The sequence below is a fragment of the Diabrotica undecimpunctata genome, chromosome 9, assembly GCF_040954645.1.
Source record: "Diabrotica undecimpunctata isolate CICGRU chromosome 9, icDiaUnde3, whole genome shotgun sequence".
NCBI classification, from domain to species: Eukaryota; Metazoa; Arthropoda; class Insecta; order Coleoptera; family Chrysomelidae; genus Diabrotica; species Diabrotica undecimpunctata.
In genome coordinates, this window is record NC_092811.1 from 131,860,127 (window position 1) to 131,888,093 (window position 27,967).

Here is a 27,967-nt window from a genome sequence, read left to right on the forward strand (position 1 = left end):
AAAATCTTCTAATACACCTACACAAACAAATATCGTGTGTCGTGTACACATAATACTTTAAAACGAAAATGATACAAATACTGTCTACGTTGACCTGCATTCGTTTTTTGTCTTATTTTTTTCTCGTATATTTAACTTCGGAACATATAAAGGAGATCATACGCGCAATTAGAAATAAAACACATATTTTGTTAATAATTGTAAGTTGCTATAATATTATTATTTGTTAAAATTATGGGATTTTTTGTGACTAACATTCATACTCCACGTCATAAAATTTGGAATTTGGAAATTTTATTACAAAATTTTACGGATTTAACACAGAGATTCTGATCTTAAAATCTATAACTGTGTATTTTATAGTTTTGTATGTTGTTTCTCAAAAGTATCTAATTATAATACATTATTGAAATTGCGTCAAAAATGAGTAGTCCAATAAAAAAATGTTTTATTAAACGATATCTAAAAATTAAAATTTAGTAGTTTACAGTACACCCATAGACACAAATACTGCTTTTTTAGCTTCGTTGAAAAGCTAATAAAGCTATTAAATAGATTATCAATACCAGTTCATTCTTCTTCTTCTTTCTCTGGTATTATCACTCAGTGAAGGCTAGCTATAATTACAGCTAGTATCTTTTATGCTGTTGACTTTAACAAATCGATAAACGTGAAGTCAAACCTGTTCATAGAGGTTTCAAAACCATCTTTATCTTCATCTTCCCCTTAATCTTTTACATATAACAATCGGCGTAGCATTTATAAATATATGTATATATTTACCTCTACTCAAACCACGTCATTATCGACGGTATAAATGAATCGTCTTCTATTCCCACTACCAGTAATGTATTGGTTAGTGATCAGTGTAGTAGTAGTATCTGGGGTCTTGGGAGACTGAGACCTCGGAAGCTCTAAAGAAGACATCGAATAGGATGTCGAAAGCTTGGCGCAATGATAGTCCACGTTGTGCAACCCGGAAGACAGTTGAGTTTAATATATTGTTGCTACCTTAGTCCATTTTCTGTTCGATTTTTTCTTAAAGAATGTAGTTGCAATAAGCATGCTTTGGTAGTGTACAAACTAAACCAGTCAATCTCTCCTTTTCATTTCTCTCACCGACTCCATACTTTTCCATGGCTTGTTCCTTGCAGTTTCTCTTTATCACTTTGCGTAAAAGTCACCAATTAAATATTTGAAGTGATAAAAATTGTTATTTAATGCTTTAGTTATGTTACTGTAGAGTTCCTCTATTTCTTCGTCAGTGTGAGTAATGGTTGAGGCTTATATTTGTATAATTTGTATATTGAATCTCTAGTTAAACCTACCACTTAGTTAACGTCTTATTTCTACCACTCTTCGGTTCCAGTTCTTGTTGATTAGGAATCCAATATCGTCTTTTCGACCCGTTGATGTTACTCGGTAGTAGAATGTGTTTCCTGGCGCTAATCCAAATAGCTCTTCATCTTTTTCTCTTACTTCGCTGACTAGGATGTCCCATTTTTTATAGTCCAAGAGATTAAATCCCAACGTCTTAGATGGGCTGGCCATGTCCATAGACTCCCTAATAACCGCCTTGCCAAATTAATATGGGAGGAAGCCCCCACAGGAAGAAGACCCTTAGGACGTCCACGAATGCGATGGAAAGACAATATATGGTCAGATCTAAGAACAATGGGACTGCCCACTGACCCAACTATTATGGACGACCGTTCAAGATGGAAGCAAGTTGGGCAGTCAGCCGAAACCCACCTCGGGTTGTAGTGCTACGAGAAGAAGAAGAAGAAGAAGATGTCCCAATTTATATTTTCAGTTTTTTTTAAGTGTGGATTGATTTTATAGCGAGCCGCAATTATATGTCGCTATATTAGATATCGCGTTGTTGTTTTATTTGGGTAGCGGTTTAGACTCCGCAGATTTTTAACAGCCTCTGCCCTCCTGACTTTATGCCAAAAGCTAATTAGTTTAGTGCCATTTGATCCTACGGAGAATGAGGGTCATGATTTGAGTGTGTCTTTCATGTGAGGAGTACCTGACCACGCTGCCTCAGAGGGCAAGGGTTCGCTTGTGTGTTTCGGCTCTAAGGCCATTCACACTCCTCCTTCTACTATATAACGTACTCCCATACTATGCCATATATTGTCCAGAGATTACACAACTCTTGTCTTCGTGAACATAGCAGGTGAGATTCGTTTGTACAAACGTAGGTTTGTTAATTAAATTGTTGCAAAACGGATTTAAGAAAACATTACCAGAAAAAATTTTGGACCTAATAAATGTTTCTCATTTTTTTTTAATTTGTAAAAAATTATTTGAAAAAATTATTAAAAAAAAATTGAATTTTGATAAATAATTAACAAATTAAAATAGCAACCGATAGGAAGTACAAATAACCGTTCATGTCATGAATGCCAACCTCGAGAGAAAATTAGTTTATTTTAGAAAGAAAAAAAAATTAATAAGAAAATAAAAGATTTATTTATTATTCACAAATACTCGAAATCGATACATATATATGGCAAATAAAAATACCAATGTGATGTTTAGGTGGTTTTATGAACGAATTATAAAGAAATAATGTCATTATAAATTTTAAATAAATTTTCTGATATTTTGTTCAAATTATTATCACTTTTGCTAAAACACACCGTTTTCAAAAGCTCCTTTTGAATTTATTACCTTCATTACACAAACTTTTATTGTTATAAAAATTCATGGTATGATCTTTGTCAATTAGGGGAGAGTGGGGCTTCTTCAAACATAAAAATTTAAACTGTCATATCACTCTAAATACCTCAACAATTTATAAAATACATTGTTCACTCAACTTTCACTGTATATATGCTTTTAATATTAAACCTATATTTGTAAAAAAAATCAAAACCACTTTTTCAAAAACGTTTGAATGTGCCCCACTAGTTGTAGCGCCATTGATGATGATGATGATGTTAATGGAGTGTCTATTGGCTGCTGAAAGTTTTCGCTTGAAATTTGGGGAGATGAGGGTGGTTTTTCAGATTTTAAAGTTGGTAGACTTGCAGCTAGTTGGCATGCTAGAGGTTCATCAGGAATAGTTTCGTCTGGAGGATCAGGTCTCTCACTGACCAAACTGGAAGCAAACATATCGTTGGTGAAAATGTGCATGTCAACTGGAAATATTCCTGTTTTTTTGAAAGAATTTATAATGTTCTGTGATAACATGGCACGGCCATGTGCTATTCCAACATATGCGGACACATGATAGATTCCAAAACGTTGGCCTGGGTTAGATTTCAAGCATAAATCAATTGCAGCATTGTTTTAAAAGGTTTCATCAATCCATCCTCCAGTGATTGCATTATATGGATACAATGGGGTGGAACTGTTAGAATGTGCATGCCATTAGCTCTTGCTAATTCTATTGCCTCAATTAACAAGTGGCTCTCATGATTGTCGCAAATTAGAAGCATTCTTCTCTTTTCAGAGGAACCTGAACATTTTATAAAGGGCTGCATCACATAAACGAAATTGGATGTAGTCATCCAACCTGACTTATGAGCCAATCCCAAGGTCCCGTTTGGTGCTCCATTTATCATGTGGCTCTTGAAGTGCAAATGCTCTCTCGGAAATACTAGACCAAGAGGTATTTTATTTCCAGCTGCATTTATAAACAAAACTGTAATAACCAGAGTTCCTCTCTCACCATTTACAGCAGCTGCTACTTGTTTTTGGCCTTTTTGTAAAATCACACAAGAAGGTTCTTGGTTAGTTTCAGTTTTTGTTTTATCCATATTCCAAATCCTGAATAAGTCACAGAGTTCTGGGTATCTTTTAATTAATTTTTCATTATTATTAAAAAAAGCATTCACATTACGTTTTACAAGGAAATTGCACGTGCAATACTACATCCTTCAGCAGCACGGAGAGATAATCTTGGGTGGCGTTTCATAAAACCGTATAGCCAGTCCTTTCCTGCCATTCTTGGAACTTCCCAGTTTTTAGGACAATTAATATTGTTCATTTTGGCCATCTCATGTGCTATTTTTCGAGTTTTTAGATTGTTAAGACCATAAAACATTTTTGAACACTTAATTAAATATGCCTCAAGGTTGTCTTCCTGTATTTCAGTAAAAACCCTTTCTAGTATCGTTTCTTAATTTCATATCATGTTCGCCATCTGGGTAATCCGTAAACTTCTTAACGTACATACCAACAGTTTGATATTTTAATCCAAATCTTTTAGCAGCATTTCTTATCGATTCACCATCTAGGATGGCCGCTACACATTCTTTCATAGATTCGACATCGAAATTTCATTTTGTTTTTTCTTTCTTCCTATTTCTTACCATCTTCACACAATCTGCAACAATTTTAAATAGCTAATAATAAATATATATAACTAAATAACTAAATATATATATATATATATATATATATATATATATATATATATATATATATATATATATATATATGCTGTCACTATTTTTCCGGGTTTGACTCCGCGTTGTAAAATGCTGGTTTTCTTGAAAACCATTGTTTTGGCGACGTTTCGGCAAGGTCTCACTTGCCATTCTCAAGCCTGGTGGAACTACTTCTCGTCGTTACTCGATTAGTACTAATCGAGTAACGACGAGAAGTAGTTCCACCAGGCTTGAGAATGGCAAGTGAGACCTTGCCGAAACGTCGCCAAAACAATGGTTTTCAAGAAAACCAGCATTTTACAACGCGGAGTCAAACCCGGAAAAATAGTGACAGCACATATAGCTCCCGCGGAAACCTCAAAACAAACATATATATATATATATATATATATATATATATATATATATATATATATATATATATATATATGTATAAAGAAGTACTTGTGACTCGTTTGGAAAAAATATGTAACTGTTTTGGATGGGTTGTAGTCAATAAAAGGGCTATTGGTTAACTATTTTTTATCTCGAGCTTTCAATTGTGTTTAAAATTATTATCAAGAGCTGCTAAAGAAGACAAAATATCTTACAAAGTTGAACTAGAAAGAAAAAACAATTTTTGTTAACTCACCAAATAAAATTAGTTTAGTAAATAAAAATTGCTGCTAATACATCTCAAAAATAATTAATATAAAAATGTCCTAATCTAATAAATGCTTCTCTGAAAGTTTTAAGCACGTTATTTCAAAAAAAGTGTCTCTATTTTTCATTGCGTTTGTCTGATAGTGCCCCATACCCTTTTGTCTAAAGGTGCACCACTCGATGTGTCCAGACTAAATGTAAAAATATAACCTAAGAGTGTTATCAGTAACAAATGTGAATAGTACAGGTTATACAGCAATAAATTTACTTAAAACTGGTAGCAATGTTAATTATCCTAAGTCTTATCTTCTAATAAAAAACTCATCTTACCTTCAATCCAAAAATTTGACTTTCAACCACCAAAAACGAACTTTTCACTTTATGACGTGAACCCTTTACTGTACTGTTCTACAGACTAAACTACAATAGTGTGAGTAGTAATGAAATGTTTTGATGTCAGTGTTGCCAACCCGAGGTCTTAAATTTACCCACAGTATCAATGTCTGAAGCTGCCCCCTGTCTGAAGGAGCCCCCTTCTCCCCTACATACTCTGCCAAAGCACAAGATGTTTTCTTTATTCTACAATCACTCTTGTGAGAAATAATACGATTTGATAGATTTCTTAAATAGGTAAATTGGTCAATGGAGATGTTACATATAAACTAATTAAAACATGGTTGGGTGGTAAATGAAAATTATTAATAAAAGAATCAAAGTCAAATGAATCTTTAATATACATATTGGTATTAAAAGTATCAGCATTGGTTAAGATATCAGTAGAGTTTTGCTATTGGTCCATTAGGAAGGCATTAAGATGATACTATTGGTCTGATAGACAAAGTTGGTTTATGTATTGTAGGTAGAGCATAAAAACGTGGAGCAATAGAATTATATATTTTGAGCTCTTTTGCTTTTTTATTATCAAAAAACTTCTTTTTGTGTAATTTAGATATGAGACAATTTGCTTTCTGTTGCAACGTGTAAACAGGACTCCTTCCTAAGTGTAGTGTAATACTTAGTATCATTTAACATTTCTCCAGTTATTTGTAGGTAATCCTCTTTCTACAATGCAACAGTTACGTTACCTTTGTCGCTTTTGACAATGTAAACTTCAGGATGGTTCTTAAGGAAAAGTTTGGTTTGTAAATAGTGTTTATTTAAAAAATGATCTTTGATATCTTTACTATCTAGCAAACAGTTGATAGTAACATTTGTTAATATATACATTTATTTACTTGCGTTCTAAAGCAAAACTTTTGCCTACAAATGTATATCGCACGAATGACACATTAGCATATATGATTAACATAAAAAAACAAGATCAGTTGGCCTTTACAAACTCAAGCAAAAATCGTCGATACAAGCCGGGATTCCGAGATTTCTAACTAAAATGACCACAATGCCGACTTATCTCAGAATTATCATTCCGCTGTGTCATAAGGTTACTACTAAGAAGTTAAAAAGAAAACAATAAACAATACAATTAAACAATACAGTAGTGGTCTTCTATCCGTGTCACATGGTAATATTGTCCGTTTGAGCTGGTTACATACTAGATCAAGATGAGTTTGTTGTATTTTATCGTGTTGTTTTGTTTTGTAAATAAATATTATTGTGCACCGACTCATAAAAGTCATGAAGTGCCCTCAGTGAAGGCAGTAAGTATAAATTAGAAATAATGAACAAAAATTTAAGATTAAAAAATATGTAGGTGTAATACCACAACAAACGAAATAATATTGAAGTTATGATTGCGATTTTTTTTCTGTTTTCTGTCTCTATTAACGTTTTTCTTACATCGTTTAGGTTTTTCTATTCTTTTTCTATTTCCTGTATCATTTTACTTATGTTTAATATACTTTGAGACTTTTACTATGAGTTTTTGTAAAATCTTGGTTATTTCCTGTCTTAATTGCACCATCTTTCTTAAGTTTATTTTGCTTAAGAATTGGGAAAAAATAACATATTCTTATTCTTACTTCTTACTTCTGCGTGCTTCCATCATTTACTTCATTTTGTTCTATTTTGTTTGTTCAAATTTTTGTGTTTAATATCATATTCAACTCTTTTTTCTTACGACTGAATTTAGATATCCTTTTCTTCTTCTTAGGATGCCTGTCCGTTTCGAACATTGGCGATCATTCTGACTATGATGACTTTGTTGGTTGCTATATGGAATAGCTGTGTTGAGGTCTTTCTATACCATGCTCTTAGGTTAGCAAGCCAGGATATTCTTCTTCATCCTGGAGCCGTTTTTTCTTCAATTCTACCTTGCAAAATGTATTGAGAAAACTCACGAGAAAACTAGAAGCATTCGAAATGTGGGTGTACCGACGCATTCTTCGTATATCCTGGACCGAACATGTCACCAACACAGAGGTAATCCAAAGAATCGGAAAGGAGAAAGAAATCGTGAATACAATTAAACAAAGAAAGCTTGAATATCTAGGCCACATATTGAGACACGATAAGTACCGTCTACTGCAATTGATTGTCCAGGGAAAAATAGACAGTAAGCGAGGGCCAGGCAGGAGAAGACACTCGTGGCTCCAAAATCTGAGGAAGTGGTTCGGGCTCACATCGGTCGAACTATTCAGAAGCGCCGCAAATAAGATCAGAATTGCCATGTTAATAGCCAACGTTCGCAACGGACAGGGCACTTGAAGAAGAAGAAGAAGAAGAAAATGTATTGGAGTAGCTTATATCTACCTTGATTTCTCATTATATGTCCTATGCACTGCAGCTTATAGCCCTTCACGATATTGACCAAATCCGCGGTTGTGTTCATCTTCCGTAGTACTTTTTCATGCCACTCTACTGGTATGTTTCCTGTATTGTATATTTTATTAAATATTTCAGTTATTATTTTTATTTGTTCTGCATCTAATAGCTTCAGCAGTTCTGCAGAAATTTCGTCAGGTCGCCGTGCCTTCCCATCCTTTATTTGTCTGATGGCTGCCGTTATTTCTTCTGGTAGGATTTCGGGACCTGAATTGTCTTTAATGGTGGGTTCTTGTATTGTTCTAAGGTCGTGGAAAAGTTTCTCCAAGTATTCTTCCCATACTTTCTTTTTATCTTCTTTGGTTATGGCAATATTGCCTTCATCATCTGTTATTTTTCCACTGTTGCGTTTTCGGAACTTTCCAGCTATTTCTTTCACCTTTCGATGGACATTGAAGTTATCATATCGACTCAGTTTTTCTTCTGACGATGGTATATATTCTCTTATATTCTTGGAGATTTTCTTTGTTTTGTTTTTCTCTGGTCCATAAGTTCAAGTATTTCATCGGTGATCCACAATTTCCGTTTTTCTGTATCTTTCTTCAGGTATTTTTTTTTATTTGTCTCACTGTTTCTTGTATAATGGTTAGACTTTCCTCTATAGTTCCTGCATTTCTGCATTTTAGTACATTTGTATTGAGGTTTTCACTCACCTTCAGTCGAACATTGGGATATTTCAGTGTTCTAACGTCATACTTCTTCGTCGACTTACTTCTTCAACCTTCTTCATTCTGACTGTGAAATTACCTACAACTGGTACATGATCAGAATTTATGTCTGCCTCAGGTATGTTTTGACAGATGTACAGCTCTTCCTATATCTCTTATTTACTAGCATGTAATCAATCTAATTTTTTACAATCCTTCCCACAGAACCCTGTGGAGATTTCCAGGTGTACAATTTCCTTGGGTGTAGCTTAAACCAGGTGTTCATAATTACTGATTGATTTGCTTCCGCAAAAATTTCCAATGTATTTTCCCGATCGTTCCGATTTTCTAATCCAAATGGTCCAACTGCAGATGATGTTTTGCTGGCCCCAACTTTGGCGTTTAAGTCCCCATGACAATTGTTAGATCTTGCTTTTTCAACCTTTTGACGATTTAATTAATGCTATGGTATACTTCTTCTACCTCTTGTTCTGTTCATTATGTTGTATGTGTATAAACTTAGATTTTATTGATCTCCATCGGTATTGCTTTCAGTTGTATGAGCCTTACTCTTGCTGAGATTGGAATGAAGTCGTCAATAGATTTTGCCACTTATTTTGTCAATACAATGCCGACCCCTAATTCATGCTTGCCGTTATCTGTTCCAGAATAGTAAACACGGTGTTCCTCGATATTTGCAGTTCCTGAACCTGGCCAACGCATTTTGCTTATTCCCAGAATATTTAATTTCATGTGTGCTATTTCTTATATTGCATTAGGGATTTTACCTTCCTGTGTCATGGTTTTCACGTTCCATGTGCCTATTCTGATGTCTTTTTTGCATTTTAATCTTTTTGTTATACTTGTAACTGCTTCTCCCGAAGATCCCGAATTTTTATCCAATGTCAAAAATTTAATACTTAAAGAGCAACATGTTTCTTTGCTCGACTTGAACACGTGGTTCTTGTCAGTTAAAACGACACAGACCAACTCAGTTGGTCTGTTGTTCTGGTCAAAGAAACATGTTGCTCTTTAGGTATTAAATTTTTATCCAATATCATCGACCTAGAGTCACATTAGAATTTAAATTTGGAACAATGTAAAACCATATATTGATGTCACAGCATTTTAGTGTTAGCTTCAATTACAAAAGAAGACACTGAAGATGATTTGATCTAGATCGAAAACGTCACGTTATGCTACTGTATAAATTTTGACGACACTTTTTAAAAGTTTTAAGTATATATTTTATACCTAAATACAAACGTGAAGTTTTTTACTTCTGTATAAGTTTTTTAAATGATGGTATACAGCCAACTACTGGGATTTTCCCATTAATTTTTACTTATATTTATCTTTTCATTCTCTTAGTTATCATAATTTAAAACTAATTAGTAAAGTGGCACATACATCCATTTTGAAGCAAATAACATACAAATTATTAGTTTAAAGAACAAACATACAAACATAAAGGCGATATGTTTCCTAAAATCTCTTTCCATGTTAAAAACCGCTTTAAAGATTTTTAATCAGATGGAAACGATACAACCACAGTTATTAAAAGAGAAAGCTTTACGTACAATTAAAATCTTAATTCACGTTCAGTTTATCAGTAAAGTTATCACAATGTGGATTTTCGCACCTGTATTTTCTACTCGTAGTTTTTGGTTAAACTAGTATTTTCCGCTTGGATTTCGTTTTACTAACCAACTATAATTTACGCGACCTGGTGGTTTTAGAAAATTGCTTCCTAGGAAACTACATTTTTGGTTCGCTGCAGTACTATGCAATGCATTTAGGAAAAATGTATCAGTTGACCTTGTTAATGGAATTTCTAGTAAAAAAATGTTTAGTGGATTTTTTATTGGTATTTAAATTAAATTTCAATACCAACCAAAATCATTTTCAAATCCTTTTCAATAATATTTGTTTGGAAATTAATTTTCTTGTAAGAGAATTTATCCATTTATCCGAGATTTCAAGTGTTTACGGTTCATAACAATACATCTAATTTTTCTTCTTCAATTTTTATAACAGATCTTATTATATTTTAACTGCGAATAGAAGACGAACGATGGCCAAAACAGTCTTTAAACTAAATTCCATCGAATGGAAGAGGGAGAAGAAGACCAACATTAGAATGAAGGGAAGGAATCGAAACAATAATAAGAGATAGAGCCATTTATAGTTATTATTTATCTGATTCCTTTAGGCCTGGAGGCCCACTGCTTATAATTTGTTCACTATTTTTTTCCACTCACTTTTGTTTTTCGTTTTTTCCTCCCAGCATGGTATTCTTAGTTTTATTACATCGATTTTAATTTTGTTATAACCGCTGTTTCTATTATTCTGAATATTCCTGAGTTCTGATTTTGATCTTACACTTAATAATATACCTTATGCAAAAGTGATAACTTTTTGTCTATTGTAGCGTATTAAACCAGCTATCTCTTCTTCTTCTTCTTGATGTGCCTATCCGTTACGAATGTTGGCGATCATCATCTTATCTGCATATCTTATCTGCAGCAGCGTGGAAAAGCTGCACAGATGTTGTATCGAACCAGATTCTGAGGTTCTTTAACCAAGATGTTCTTCTTCTTCCCAGACCTCGTTTTCCAGATATTTTTCCTTGCAAGATTGCTTGAAGGAGAGCATATCTGGATTCATTATGTCCGAAGAACTGTAATTTTCGAGATTTGATGGTGGTCACCTCTCGGTTCTTATTCATTCTTCTGAGGACCTCCTCATTTGTGACTCGGTCAGTCCACGGGATCTTAAGCATTCTCCGATATAGCCACATCTCAAATGCTTCCAGTTTTCTGCACATATCTTTGTTCAAGGTCCACGATTCAACACCATAAAAAAGGACAGAGAAGACGTAGCATCGCAGCATTCTTACTTTTGTATCAAGAGAGAGGTTGTGACTCTTGAAGAAGGCATACGATTGACGGTGGATCTAGCTTTTCCGATGCGTGCTCTAATCTCCTGGTTGTTGGTTCATTCTTCATTTATTATGGTGCCGAGGTAGTTGTACTGCGTCACTCTTTCTACAGGGGATTGGTTGACGTAGAGTTGACCTTCTGAGATCCCTATCTTGCTAATTATCATAAGCTTTGTTTCTTAACGTTTATATTGAGTCCATATTGTTGACTGTAATACGTGATTTTGTTTATAAGAACTTGTAGGTCTTCTAAGTTGTCCGCAAATACTATAGTGTCATCTGCATATCTGATGTTGTTTAGCCGGTAACCATTTAGTAGAATACCTTTTTCAGTTTCGTGCAAAGCTTCGATAAATATTCTTTCAGAGTACAGATTAAAGAAAAAAGGAGACAAAATACAGCCTTGCCTCACTCCACGCATGATTTTCACATAGTCAGTGTGTTCACCTTTAACTCTGAAATTTGTTGTCTGATTCCAGTAAAAATTTCTAATTATTTTCATATCTTGGTTGTTAATTCCTGTATCTGCAATAGAGAATCTAGAGATCTGTCTCTACACTTCTTTATTATAGGATAGCTGCTAGAATAAGGTAGATAAAGTTGTGGGCAGTGCATCTCCTTGTCTTAATCTAGTAAAAGAGTCTCATAAACTTCCTTTCAGGATTACTTATTTTAATGTTTCTTTTAAGGTCATTACCACTAACTTAATAAATTTGGTAGGTATTTCGGCCTTATTGTTATTTTGCTCCAGTCCGGTTTGTGATTGTATCTCATTGGTATTCTCCTCTGGGTTTAGCAGTTCCTCAAAGTATTCTTCCCACATCTCTAGTTTGCTTGATAAGTTACCTATTAGATTAGGTTAGGTTAGAATATTATTATATTCTGCAGAAACATGCGATTCCGGGACCCATAGCTTTCTTGACTTTGATCTCTTGGAAAAAATTTTAATCTCTTTGTTTATCATATGATTTTCCATATCTTGTTACCTCATTTCCCAGTATTACCGTTTCTCTTTTCTATAGGTCAGTTTTGCCTTTTTCTTTGCTGGTTTACAACTCTTCCTCGTTTTTGTTGTACCTATATATAAAAGTTTATTTATTATATTACAATGTAATGTTTATTCGAAAAAATATATTAATGATATTATTCAGGTTCGAATTTAAATCTGCCAATGCTAGTAATATATTAGTGAAAAATGAAATTGTTATAAATAAGTATTCTTTTTAATTTAAGTTAGAATTTATGAAAAGATATGGCTACATCAAAATGGACACTGGGACTCCGAGGCACTATATACAGAAGGGGGAATCTCCGAAATTATCAAAGTAATGCAAAGGTTTGGAGGCATTGAGGAGACAGGTGTATTTGATGATGCAACAAAAAGGGTAAGTATACATTATTCCAATTTCAGGAATTATATATACAGATCAATCGCCACGGGGCTTACAAGGTTAGGTGTTATCATTGTTTGGACAATTTTTTTTAGTTTTAGGTATATAGTAGTTATCAAACGGGGCAAAATGCTATTCGATCTGGTAAAAAACACTCAAAATGACAAATCATTTACGTTTTGCTTCGCATAATTAACTAAAGTACGCAAAATTAAGAGTTTTTTTACTGGACTACTTTTTAAATATCTATTGTACTACACATGTTAATAAATATTTCAAAATTTTAGCATAAAAATCATTTACTAAATGAATTACATGTTTCAGAAACCAAATAATTCCATTTCTATAAAATATTGAGAAATTAGAAAAATTCTTATTTCATGAAATATTTTAAAAAACCTGTTGTGCTTTTATAATAAAATCATGAGATTAATGTGTTTTAATCAGTTTGAATAAAAAAGTGGTAAATTTTAGCTTTATATATGTTTTTTTTTCTTTTTTAATTTTGTGGATTTTTGGGGTTTTTGAAATATACACATTTTTCAAGGATGTAAAAATAAGAAAACATGTTTTATATAAACATTTATTCAAAAATATGGGCATACAGAATAATATATCAGTAGTAATCACTCATCTAGTTGTATTATTTCATTTGAGTCTCCTTCGCATGTTGGCAAATTAAAAATTTCTCCGTAAAAGTCCTTGACTTCTTCATTATCTAGTAGATATTTTTCCAGTTTTCTCAAGTCTTGCATCTTCTTGATATTAATAGGAATATGTCCTTTGGTGTATGCTTTTGTTGTAGGGAAACTAATAAAATCCTTGTTGCTATTTCGTAGCCGAAAAGAATGATCTATCAAGCCATCTATGTACTCTTTTGTAATAACAATTCCCTCGTGATCACTCAAATGAATATAGTGTCGAAAGTTGGAAATTTTAAAAGCAATTTTTTGATCTCTTGAAATATTTCTGCCCAAAGAATTATTGGAGAGCATCGTCTTTTTAAAATACGTGGGCCACCATCCTTTAAAGTTCAATATATTATCAGAATTCGGCGAAACTACAGTAAATCAGTTTAAACTCTTGTTAGATGTTATGATAAGCTCTACATACTCTTTTAACGTATAAATCCTGTCTGATTTTCCTTTTAAGAACAGAAAAATCCGGATCACACGGTAAAAATGAATGTCTACGTGTGGGATAATATTGTTCAATATTTTTGAATCTATTGGTTGAAACTAATGCAGAAAAAAGTCTAACTATTGTATGGTTCTTGTTCTGGGCGGCACATGCATCAGAATAGAAGTGAAAATGGTTAATATTTTTAAATTCTGGATTGTTGTCAAGAAAATGTAATAAAAATGATACAACTTCATTAGGCCCTTTAGTTCCTGTTCCCTCATGATATACATAGAATGTTACCTTATCATCTTTCAGATTTTGAATACATAAAACATTAACAGTCTTAAATAGAATGTTTTCTGGACAGGAATAACCGGTAGTTGCAGGTTTTGCATATAATCAATGCAAATACCACCTACATTATCATTTACTTTACAAAGTTCTGAAATGATTTTAAGTTTGAAAAGATCATAACATGTAATTCGTCTTTAAAAAGACAAATACATACCATGATGACAGTAAAATTCTCCTGTTAGTGATTCCATAGTAAATTATGAGGGAAAAACCAGGAAAAAACCTCATAATAATATCCCGACATGGTAAGTATTTGATCGTGCATTTAGTTTACCTTCAATAAACACCAAATTCTGATTTTATATGTTTGTTATATAAAATCGGAATTTGGTGTTTATTGAAGGTAAAAGAGGAAGTTATTAAAAGGAAAATACCAGTATTGGTAAGTCAGTAACATATAGAGAATACATCATTTATGTTTTTTAAATAACAAACATATAAAATCGGAATTTGGTGTTTATTGAAGGTAAAAGAGGAAGTTATTAAAAGGAAAATACCAGTATTGGTAAGTCAGTAACATATAGAGAATACATCATTTATGTTTTTTAAATAACAAACATATAAAATCGGAATTTGGTGTTTATTGAAGGTAAAAGAGGAAGTTATTAAAAGGAAAATACCAGTATTGGTAAGTCAGTAACATATAGAGAATACATCATTTATGTTTTTTAAATAACAAACATATAAAATCGGAATTTGGTGTTTATTTAAGGTAAAAGAGGAAGTTATTAAAAGGAAAATACCAGTATTGGTAAGTCAGTAACATATAGATTTTAAGTTTGTTATAAACTTTGTTTGCCCGTTTCTTATGAAAAGTTTTTTCTGCCAGTGTCACTCTTTTTGCTGTTTCATTTAAGAATTTACTTTTTATTTTAGTTTCTAACTCTTCACATGTAGAGCTGGTGTCGACTTGTGGGCAACCGAAAGAAAATGAAAATTGTCCTTTAAAAATCTTTTTATAATATGAATATTTAACGTTTTGTTCTTGGTGAACAAAACCTATACATTATAAAAATATTTAATTTATATACTCTCTACTAGTATAATGGGCAGTTTTGACCAGAAACCAAGCAATATGTTGTATGATTGAATCTACAACAAGTCCTGACTTCGCATTGCCAGTTTGATTTTAACCTCTTTTATCTATACGAACTTACCCCTCTAGTCTTAACGTGCGGGGTTAAGCGACGCAACCGATCATTGGTAATGCCAAAAATGGCATAAATGCTTTTCTACAGATTTTATTTGTACCTATTGGTCGCTGAATTGTATATTCAAAAGAAGCTAGTCTATCAGGCTTGCAAGAAATATTAGCTGGTTTTATGCGCCTCCAACGTGCAACTTCATGGACTGAAATAAGCGATTGTAGCAAACAATCTTATTCGTTCTTGGTGTTTAGGCTCCTGAAGTTTCGGAATAATTAAATGCGTGTTTCTTCAAAAATTCGTAAATCATCTGGACCTGAGGCTTTTGGTTTCTTTGCCGTATTGATTGTTTTTGTAATTTCCGATTTTTAAAAATTTACAATACGGTTACCTTAATTGGACCGGTTCAATTTACTAGTGAATTGCTGGTCCAATTTAGGAAACCTTGTTCTAAAGCTAAACAATATCAAATTTTACCTACAATGGGTTTTACGAATAGGTTAGGTTACGAAAATAATTCCTAAACTATGGTCTCTTTAATTAATCTTGAGAAATAAAGATATTATAAATGTTGTGATTACTTACTTGAACGGTAAGTAGTAGTATCTTTGTATCGGAAGTTAAATAATCACGAAAACACTAATATTTTCTCAATTGTTGTTTACAGCTGCACACGTCTTGAAACTCTAACACGTTTCGGGATGTAGTTCTAATTGGTATTAACGGATAGCACCACTTGTTTTCGCTTCGGTCAAATCTGCAAAGGTCCAATTTAGGAGCCGGTCCAATATAAGCGACCCTACCCTTCATGGCAGTAGCAATTTTTTAGCGTTTAGCATAATATTCATTATAATAATACTACAACCACTAAAAACTATTTAAAGTATTTAAACCAACTGTGCTTTAATTTTGGTTGTCCATTCAAAAGAATCTACTTTAAATCAATCTGTTGCCCTTGTTTAAAAAAATGGTAAACAATATCTCCAGACTTGTGATATTTGTATATTGCGTCAAATTTTCATCGTAGGATCCTCATAACATTAACTTCTTTTTAGCTGATGACCTTACCTCGGTGTGGAGTACCTGATATAATCCAAAATAGTCGTCAAAAACGATATGTACTAGGTCCTGAAAGCTGGGAAAAGAGAAATATCAGTTATCAGTAAGTTCATTTATCATTTACATGTTTAAATTATTATTCACGTCTTTTATGAAATAAAAAATGAAAAAGTTGATGGCGCATACTCATCCACTTTTAGGCCTAACTTATCCTCGACTTTCCTGTGCTTTTGGTCAATTTGTATCAAATTTTGTACTTATATTATTCTCTTGGATTGTTTATTTTCCTATTCAGCTTCTTATTCTTAGGTATTTCGGCTGTATTTGTGGTACTTATATGTCTTTTATTTATAAACTATATATTTTTTTCCTGACTGATTTCTCTTTTTTCCCAAATTTCTTGGTCTATCTTTCCATCTTTTAATCTCATCATCTCCGGTCCTTTACAGAATAATCAGTTTTCATTTCCAATCTTCTGCTTCTGATGTCCCATTGTCATAGTCTTTCATTTCCTTATATTGATTTCAAATTTAAATTTTTTTGATTTCCTCGCTACATATTATCGATACGGTTGTCTACCGGTCTATCCATCAAATTGATCATCGGCTATGAGTACTTTGTCATCTGCATACAGAAATCCTTCTTTTTGACTCTGAGTGCTGTGTATTCGTTTTCTAGTTTTCCTTCTATCTCTTTCTATTATTCTCGTATAAAGCTCAAATACTACTGATAACAGCCATATATCGTTAGAGTTTCCACACATGGCATCGACTCCTTTTTTTATATTGGGTTCAGTAAGTTGTTTTCCCATCCTGTTATTATTTTATTTGTTCTTAATGCTTCTTCCATTATCTCCTGCAACCATTTCTTTCCTTCTTTCCGTCTACACTTTATTATTTTGGGATCAATTTATCTACTCCACTGACTATTTCTACTTCTATTCTACGTATTTCATTCTCTAATTCTTTAGTTCGTATTTCTTCCATTTAGTTACCATTTCTTTCTATTTTTCTATGGTTCTCTTTATCTTTGTTTCTGTAGTTTTTGCATAGCCCATATATTTCTCTTTATAATTATACATAAATAATGTATGAGTTGGATTGATAGCTTGGTTGACTGGCGGAAACACTTCAAAGTCTCAGTCAAACATTTTAATTTCAGTTAAAACAGTTAAAAATCCTTAGCAGATCCGCAACTTTGAAACGGTAATCAGGATTATAGAAGTTAACTTTGTTCTTCCCAATTATCCTTGGTCAATATATTCGAATCGTATGGTTTTACAATGCACGTTAATTCTCCTACAAGAATTACTAAAACAACATCTACCATAATTGATTATATTGTCTCAGATTTCTCACCCTTTGATGTACAATTATTAATGCTTCATGATCAGGACTATCTGATCATGCAGCAGTACATACCAAGTTTAACACTTTTAACAAATCATCCTAGAAAACCAAATGTTTTCTAGGATATATATTTCTATAGAATAAGATCTGTTTCGAAGGCAATCAATTTAGCATCTTCCAACTTATCAACCATCATATTGACGATTTATATAATTTTAGTAAATTTTAAATTGTTATAATAAATTGTGAAATTATCGGTGACAATAAAGCATATTTCTATTTTATTCTATAACCGATTATTTGTGAGCACTTAAGACACTTAGACCTCCTAAGATGGACCCATTATTAGGGCTCAGTGGTAATAAGAAGGTTGAAAAGAATCTATTACTATCAAAACTTACCATTTCTAGTAGAATCATTGAGACTTCCGTACAATTTTTGATCCATTCTTTTCTCTTTTACATAATTATCTTAAGTTTTCTTTGAGTTTTATTACGATATCTCTAGTAGAAGGATGTACAGATGAGAAGAAAATATAATGGACTAATAAATAAATGTAGGAAGTCATTCTGAAATATAAGAATTTTTAATTTCTAAGATAGTATTTTGTGCTTCTAATTTTTATTAACCTTATTAAGTTATTAACCATAAGTGCTACTGAGTTTAGTGGATAACAACTGTTTTTAGTTTAGCCAATTGGTCTCCAGTATTAGGGGAAGCAACCGTTCAAAAACATATCCAGAAAGCCTTAGATACATGGGGAGACTATGGAAGGTTAAACTTCTTCAGAAATCCTTCTCCAAATGCTGATATAATAGTACAATTTGCACAAGGATATCACGGAGACAGGTGCGTAAGAACATTGTCAAACTGTAACGTGGGCTATAATTTTTGTATTTGTCTTCTAGTTTCCCCTTTGATGGCAGAAGTGGGATACTAGCACACGCATTTTTTCCTGACGAGTTAAATCAACTTGGAGGAGACATCCATTTTGATGCTGATGAACACTGGATCGACAAATCGCAGAAAGATCATGATGAAGATGGGACCGATTTCTACGTTGTAGCTTTACACGAGTTAGGGCATTCGTTGGGCCTTGCCCATTCTCCAGTTAGAAGTTCAATCATGTTTCCTTATTATCAGGGTTCTGACAGCAATTATCCTCCTCAATTGGGGTATGATGATATTTTGGCCATGTATGATTTATATAGTGAGTATTTAGTACTTTTAAAAGAATTTTAGAAATAATTATCAATAATAAAATAATTTACTTGTATTTTTGTGGTGTCTATCCATTCGGGATGCTGTTGGGCATCATGACTATTTTTATTTTATGTACAGATGCTCCAAAGAGGTCTGCAATCGTGATATTTCTATGTGGAGATTTATATTTTATAGCTTGCAATGTTGCCAGATTTATTACTGTTCTGATACCATTAGTCCCTTTGGATTTTTAAATATATTTCAAAATAGGTATATAATTCGGACCATCCATTTCCAGTCGTTTGGTCCACTATGTTTATAATATATAACCCTTACGCTCCATACACTCATAATTGTGAGCGTCTTATTTATAAATGACATTGGGTTTAAAATTTGTCATTTTGCACCAGTTGCTCCTCTACGACACGATAGTGGGTGCACGTGTCTATCATCTTGTCGCGGGAGATTACCGAAAATTTGCTTAGATCCGTATGATATTGTTCAGTGAATGGTAACCACTTTTTGTCAAGTGTGTTAATATGGCTTCTAGACGTAAGTACACATTTTTATTTGTTTTAAAATATTTATTTAGACAAAATCATTGAATACTAATTTGAGGTTACAAATCCACAAACGTGTTTTGAAGAACAACACGTTTGTGAGGGCTAGGAGTAAGCGGTGTCAATGTAAGTTTTGAAGAGTTTCACGTTTATGTGGGCCGGCAGTAAAAAGTATAACAATGCAAAAAAAATAAATAATGATTCAGTGAACAAAACTGGTAACAATGGTTTCTTTTTCAGATACAACTAGAAAAGTTGACATGGCGAGACTGGCTGCTCATCCAGATGAAATCTACGAACTGCTGGATGAAATTGATTCCGATTTGGAAATTGAACTCAGAGATGATGATGACGATTGGGTACCGTCTGAAGAGGAGAATTTGTCTGTACAAGATGACTGAAGAAAGTGATAAATCTGATAAAAGTGGAGACGAAAATGATTCCGCAGTTCCCAGTACTGTACAAAATCTCCAAAAATCATCAATGCTAAATTGGGGTAGAACTAATCCATTTAAAAATGAAAATATACCTGTAACAATTCTGCCAGATCCCACTGAAGTTTTAACACCATGGTGTTACTTTGAAAAGTATTTTACCTGTACATAAATTACACTTGCATGCATAACATGTTGCATACCATTAAGACAGGTTTAAAAATTAAAAAGTAAATCACCCAAGATGGGCCTCTAGTATTTCTTAAAAAGAAATATAATATTAAGTACACCTAATTACTTTTTAATCATAGGGTTTTTACTTTCTGTTCTCTATGTGTCAGAGTTAAAACACACCAGTAAAAGATGCCATAAACTAAGTTTTACTATATGTACCTAAATTTTAAAATTTTAGAATGTATTTTGTCCATTATTTTATATTTTATATGTGTGTTATTAATGTTGAGTGTCAATGCTTTTACAAATAATCTCAACGACTAGTAAGTTGCACTGAAGAATTGTGATATTTTATAAATATTTACATATTTTTCTTATTACAGTGTCTTGAAAAAGGAATAAAACCATTCCGAAAACTAGACAACAAGTCAAAAGAGTGTTTCATTAACATCCCGGCCAATTTTCTGACTGCAACCCTAATAAACTGTATATATACGATTAAATCTTTTAGCAAAAGCTGCTATCGCTTTATTGATTTGAATGGCCAAATATATGGCCTAGGAGAACAAATTCATTAAACATCCCGTACTCTAATCGGTATCAATAGAGTGTTAGGACTCATTTCAGCATTCCTGCTTTATCAGACACTCGGGCTGATACAAATTTAAACTCGTTAAGTCCAATTAATGTCTTCAAAAACTTAACCACTGCAGTGGTTAGCGTACAGATGTGCCACCTATTGTGGTGATCTTAACAAAAACGATTTAATAATGTCGTTTTCTGTCCTCTGGGCTATCTTTTTGCAAAAGCTGCTATTGCTATGTTGATTTGAATAGCCAAATATATGGCCTAGGAGAACAAATTCGTTAAACTATTTAATTATTTAAATATTTTTTTCTTCAAGACCCTTTGTTTTGAAAACGGATGGCGTTACAAGAAAATTTAATAAACTAACCCCAAGTATTTTTCAGTTTTTTACCTATCCTAGGAACGGTGTTGCCTTTTTTTGAAACACCCTGTATATAACTCGTAAGACTCAGATTGTAACTTTTTATTAATTTTAGTTCGCAGAACTCTCAAAGAGGACACTGATATTTCGACAAATAATCTTAATGGAGATATATCCTCAAGCACTTTGACAACTACAACTGAACCATCAACAACGAGTTGGTCTACTGAACAAACATATTACTCAAGGTATTTGAATATAAGAAAAATATTTTTTTAGAACTTTTAATTCATCATTTTTATTATAATTACCAAAACAATTACCACAGGTAAGTAGGATATAGGAATAATAGAAAATTGGGCACAAACTGACAATTAAAAAGTTAACTTATTTGCAGAATATTTAGAAAATATATTTGCTCCAAATTTAAGTTATTACATAAATGATTAATTTATATTTAAATGGGAATAAGCCACAATTAAAGGTTAAAATACGTTTATTGACGTTTCAATTTCCACTTCGGAAATCGTTTTCAAAATACAAACATTAGTAAATTAAACAAATTTTGTTTTTTGTTACTTAGTGAAAAAATTCTTCTAATAATTTAATTTTATCTGACTCATCTATATTGACAATTCAGACATACCTTATACATTTTAAAGTAGAAGACTTTAAAATGATATTGCCAATATTGTTGAGTTGCGTTCCTGGGACGACTTTACTTATAAGATAGTTCATTCGATTACATGAAATCAACTTTAACTTGAGAATATCCGTCAGAAAAGATCATAACATGTAATTCGTCTTTAAAAAGACAAATACATGCCATGATGACAGTAAAATTCCCCTGTTAGTGATTCCATAGTAAATTATGAGGGAAAAACCAGGAAAAAAACCTCATAATACTATCCCGACATGGTAAGTATTTGATCGTGCATTTAGTTTACCTTCAATAAACACCAAATTCCGATTTTATATGTTTGTTATTTAAAAAACATAAATGATGTAGTCTCTATATGTTACTGACTTACCAATACTGGTATTTTACTTTTCATAACTTCCTCTTTCAATATGGGTAACCAGATCCTACTACATTCTGCCGAGGAATTCGCGACACAATTGGTCTCATTTAGCATAATTAGAGCCGCTTCTTTGATTTTTCTCTTTTTACCATCCGTTTCTTTTAGGACTATATTTGAATAATTCCATTGAACCCTATGTTCATTATCCCATGCGTGTTTACAGATTTGAGATTTATCAAATTCTCTATTTTTAATATAGGATTGATGTTCACTTATTCTAACATTTAATGGTCTTGATGTTTCACCTAAATAAAACTGATCGCATTCACAAGGTATTTTATAAATGCAATTCTTTGTCCTTTCTTGTTCATTGTTAGGTTTGGTTTTGGACAAGATAGATCTCAACGTGTTTGTTGTTTTGAATGTTGTTGAAATGTTAAATTTATTTCCTATCCTTTTAAGCTTTTCCGATAATCCTTTTATGTATGGTATTGTTATTGTTCTCGTATTATTCCTTGCATATGCTGTAGGATCTCGTTCTAAGTTGTTTTGTTCTATTCGATCGATTGTTGAAAATTCCTTATTTATAAACGATAAAGGATAATCATTTTTTAATAAAACAGATGTTAACAAATGTTTTTCCTCCAAGAACGAATTTTCGTTAGAACAAGTAATTTTGGCTCTATCGTATAATTTACTATGGAATCACTAACAGGAGAATTTTACTGTCATCATGGCATGTATTTGTCTTTTTAAAGACGAATTACATGTTATGATCTTTTCTGACGGATATTCTCAAGTTAAAGTTGATTTCATGTAATCGAATGAACTATCTTACAAGTAAAGTCGTCCCAGGAACGCAACTCAACAATATTGGCAATATCATTTTAAAGTCTTCTACTTTAAAATGTATAAGGTATGTCTGAATTGTCAATATAGAATAGTCAGATAAAATTAAATTATTAGAAGAATTTTTTCACTAAGTAACAAAAAACAAAATTTGTTTAATTTACTAATGTTTGTATTTTGAGAACGATTTCCGAAGTGGAAATTGAAACGTCAATAAACGTATTTTAACCTTTAATTGTGGCTTATTCCCATTTAAATATAAATTAATTTAAAATGCCACAAGAAAATAGCTTCAGAACAATACATAAATGATGATGTAGTTAGTGAATATCTAGATACACCCCCACCCATAAAATCATTCTCCCCATTCAATGAGGAGGTCTTGGCAAGAAGACCTGGTTACATAGGTGAAAATGAAGAACTGCTGTAGGGTACCCAAATCAACTCATTATAGTCATCAAATTTACTAATTACAAAATGTACTGTTTATGAGTAGATTTTAAATATGCATTTAAAAATAAAAATAATAAAAATAGCATCAAATAATGATAGAATATCTATTTCAGCACAGAAACAGATAAATCTACCAGAGATGAACAATATCCTGACTATAAAGAGTATGATTCTGAAGAAGTTACTTCTACAACAGAGACATCGACTACAACGACATCGACTAAAACACCTGAATATGATGACGACTATGAAGGAGAAGTGTACAAAAATGACCCACCTGGTACAAATGCAAGAAGAATTCCAGATATATGTGATGGTCACGTGGACGCCATTGCTAATTTAAGAAATGAATTGTTTGTGCTCAGAGATCAGGTGAGCTTATAAAACTTAGGCATGATTATTAATAAGGTCCGAATTTGCAGACATTATGCTTTTTGTAAATATTAAAAGCAAATATTGATGATTTGAATAAAAAAACGCTTAAAAAATCAGAAGTATCTGAATACATACAGAAGTTAAAACACTTCACCATTGTATTTAGGTATATAAAAACATATAGTTAAAACTTTTACAAGTGTCGTCAAAATTTATACAGTAGCAGCATAACGTTTTCGATCTAATCAGATCATCTTCAGTGCCTTATGTACTTGAAGCTAACAATGCTCAGCCAGTTGGTCTGTGTCGTCTTAACTGACAAGAACCACGTGTTAAAAACTGAGCAGAGAGACATGTAGCTCCTCAAGTATTAAATTTTATCCATTGTCATCGACCTAGATTCAACATATAATTTAATTTTGGAAAGATGTTAACCCATATATGGATGTCATAGCCACAAATTCATTGTTAGCTTCAAGTACATAAGGCACTGAAGATGATCTGATTAGATCGAAAACGTTATGCTGCTACTGTATAAATTTTGACGACACTTGTAAAAGTTTTAACTATATGTTTTTATGCTTTGCTATAGTCACTAGAGGATAAATGTTAACCTTATATATCATGAATTTTAAATATGTACACTCAAAATCATGTCTTGTTTTGATATAGTCTTAGTAATAAATTCAAAAATTCCTCTAGATTAATTTTTTTGACGCCCTCCTTTTTAAAAAATATGGAATTTATACTGTAGACAACATTATGCAATAACACTACAATTAATATAATAAAAATTCAATATATGAAAACTTTATTTTGTATGAAAATTCTTACAACAATTAGAATGTAGTGGGACAAAGCGATATTTTACATTTTTGGCATTAAACTTTGGGAGTTCTTTTACAATTACGATATTTACAACTTCCTTTTGGTTTAAAACATATGGGCCAATATCCCATTTGATCTATTCCAATTTCTTCGCAAGGAATGAGTGGTGTTGCATGACATTTCTTTTTGTTTTCCTCGTATGACGTGGACACTTTAACTCTTATATATAAAATCTATGCTCAAACAACCATAATATTAACAAATTGAACAAAAATTGTAGTACCACTTCTTGGACCTCTTCTTAATACGAGAATCTAGCAAATCAACGCCTTCCATACACTTTGTATAAATGAATGCATGCTCGACATTCAATATCAATATATTGTTTAGATATATGGTCCCATCTCTTCTTTTTGTCACATGGATACGCTCCTAGATAAGAGATTAGACTAACAACACCTTTGTTATCATACCACTTCACCAAAATCAGAAATTAATTAATCAATTATTCTAAAAAACAATATATAGAATAAAACTTTAGAAAAAAATCGCAGTTGAATAGGATGAAAAATACAATTAGTGAAAAATAACTTTGATTAATATTACCCCTAACATAATTGTTTTGTATAAAACTTAAGAGGTCGCTGGTTAAATGATATTAGATAAATAATTATAAAGTAAAAATGTAATATTTTGTTTGTGAATAAATAAGCGACAAATAGCAAACACAACTGTCAGTAAATTACGAAATTAACTGGTCTTACTCATTATTGATGTTTGTACAAAGAATATCGACTTACCCTTTGAAATATTGAAGGATTCTTAGCCAAGGAGATCTCGTTGGTACTTCGGGACGCCCGCCGACGCGGCTCTATGGCACGAGAGCCAACAAACTTGGTGTGTTTCGTTCGCTGTCTTGGGATGAAGTGGCTTGAGTTGAGACTTAAGACGGTCAGAAACCACCCTCTGACCACGCTTCGAGGTGGTCGGTAGCAAGAGGACAAACCCATAAATCACTCTATTGTATTGTTAATTGTGACCGTAATACGAAACCGTACACTTGTGTGTATTGGCGACACAAGACAAAAGAGAAGTCAAATTCTCCGTACTTAAAACAAAATACATGAGATGGCCAGTTTAACAATTTTACAGGAAGCAATATATTTTACCAAAGTCGTTAGGATACAGCATTGAATTAGTTTACATTACAGTACCGTAACAGAAAAATATTAAATGTAAAAATAAGAAGGAAATAGTAAGTACATACTTTCCCAAACAATAATTAACACATGATTCACAGATGAAAACTGATTCATCATTCTCGATATCTACGTCTGCATAAGAACTATGTGTCGAACTGTAGCACGATGAGCATGCTACCTATTTTTCATGAGTAGTTGAAAAAAATTCTTGGCAGTATAAACACTGGTCATCATCTTCAGTGTTACTGGAATCATAGTTTCTTTTCTTCTCTTTCAGACCTTTATTTAACAACACCATCTTCTTTTTAACCGCCTTCTTTTAGTGGCTTTACTTCCGTCTTTATTAAAGCTGACTTTTCTTTTTACCCGTTCTACTTGTTTAGCCGTCTTAGCATTTGTTTCTTCCTTGACCCTATTTAACTCATCCAAGTATGGCGATACAGTCAGAATAACTATTTTTTTCTTTTTTTCGGAAAGTTTTTTGCTTATTCTGTTCCAATTTCGGTATCGGTAAAACATGTTGAGGAGATACAGTCGGAAATAACTTTATGTTACTTGTAACTAAAGGATTTGGAACAGTATCTGTCATCCATTAACACCGTGAAAGAATGAGTAGATGACCACCGTTAGATGCTGGAGTTTTAAAGTTTGTTCCTATGAGCTCAGTAGTGGCAGCATTTTGACTAATGTGTTCCTCCTCAGCTGCTTCATTTGTCATTAACAAATCATTGGCGTTACTGGGCTTTAAATTATAATCTCTTTGAATATCTGTTGGTGCAGATGAAAGAAAATTGTCTTCAGTAAAAGCATTAACATCTAGAGGAGGCCATATTCCTATTTTCCTGAAGCTGCTCAGTGGTGTTTTTATTGTAGCTGCATTAATAAATGCAGTTTCATACAACGATGTAATCTAAAATAAAAGTCACTACTTTTCCAGGACTTGATCTCAACCACCTTCGCACTTACTCTTTATAAATAAACACTAATAGGCTCCATCAGTAAAGGCTGAAGATTGTGCGAACAGTGGAGAGGGAAGCAGAGCAGTACAACTTCGTTATCTCGAGCAATACCTATAAGGTTTTTGGTATCTGTTGAATGTCCGTCGCATAGGAGCATCTTTTGTGACAGAAAAATATATAAATCTATTAAACTAACCAACAAATGTTTCGGTTGTAACCCATCCTGAGTCAAAGACTTTTGCCCACCCTCTAGGTGGCAGACCCAACTTGACCTCTGGCTACTTTTATTTCCTGCGGAAAATTAACATAAGGAGCATGTAATATCCACTGGCAGAAAAATACAACTTCACAGTCACAGTTTCACCTCTTTTAGATGATTTTAGCGTACCTACCTCCCGTTTCCCTTTCGTCGCTATGATTTTAGAATGTCCTTTTGGATTCACGCTAATGCCGGTCTTATGACAATTAACGATATGAGCAGAAGTCAATGTATATAAATACATTCTTTTAACAGTGATTGGAATTGTGCTACAGCTATCCGATTAAAGCCCATCGCACGAGCTGAAAAGGTTGCCTCAGGTCTTCTTAAACCTAAGTCAGAATTCCTTTTCAAAAAGCTATTTGAGATATAAGACGACAAAATCTGAAAACTTTTGACGCGAAAACTTGCTTTAATATATTAACATAAGGAGTTGCGCAATCAATTTGATAGAATGTTTCTTTGAGTACAAAATATGCAGTTTAAAATTACTAAAAGTCAAAAGATTAGATTGCTAACTGAATTTAATTACGGTATTGGCTAAAGGTAACAATCTGCCTTCAATATAAATCATGATACCTGCCACAAATGTATTACATTAAGTTATTATGAAATGTTTGTAAGTTTAGTTTATCTTTAAAAAGTTAGATGGTATAAGAAATTATTTTACAACAAATATTTTTCAGTATATTTGGAGATTCAGCGAACGTGGAGTTCTAATCAATGACTCTCCTATTACTATCAAAGATTTGTTTCCTAATTTACCAGATTCGGTAAAAAAAATTGATGCAGCTTACCAGAGACCAGATGGAATGATCCTCATATTTACAGGTTTGTCTCTTTATTGATAGGCATATAGTTGTGTA

General features: G+C 32.6%; 1 protein-coding gene across 1 annotated transcript in view; it reads left to right on the forward strand.

The window, feature by feature from the left end:
- The first annotated feature begins 4,145 nt into the window (after nt 1–4,145).
- LOC140451333 (matrix metalloproteinase-25-like) overlaps nt 4,146–27,967 on the forward strand; it is a 28,734-nt gene continuing 4,912 nt past the window's right edge. The window contains 9 exon segments of the mRNA XM_072545078.1: nt 4,146–4,160; nt 12,648–12,687; nt 12,690–12,799; nt 16,482–16,588; nt 18,522–18,683; nt 18,743–19,044; nt 21,270–21,402; nt 23,592–23,850; nt 27,788–27,932. Coding sequence (XP_072401179.1) covers nt 4,146–4,160; nt 12,648–12,687; nt 12,690–12,799; nt 16,482–16,588; nt 18,522–18,683; nt 18,743–19,044; nt 21,270–21,402; nt 23,592–23,850; nt 27,788–27,932 — 1,273 coding nt within the window.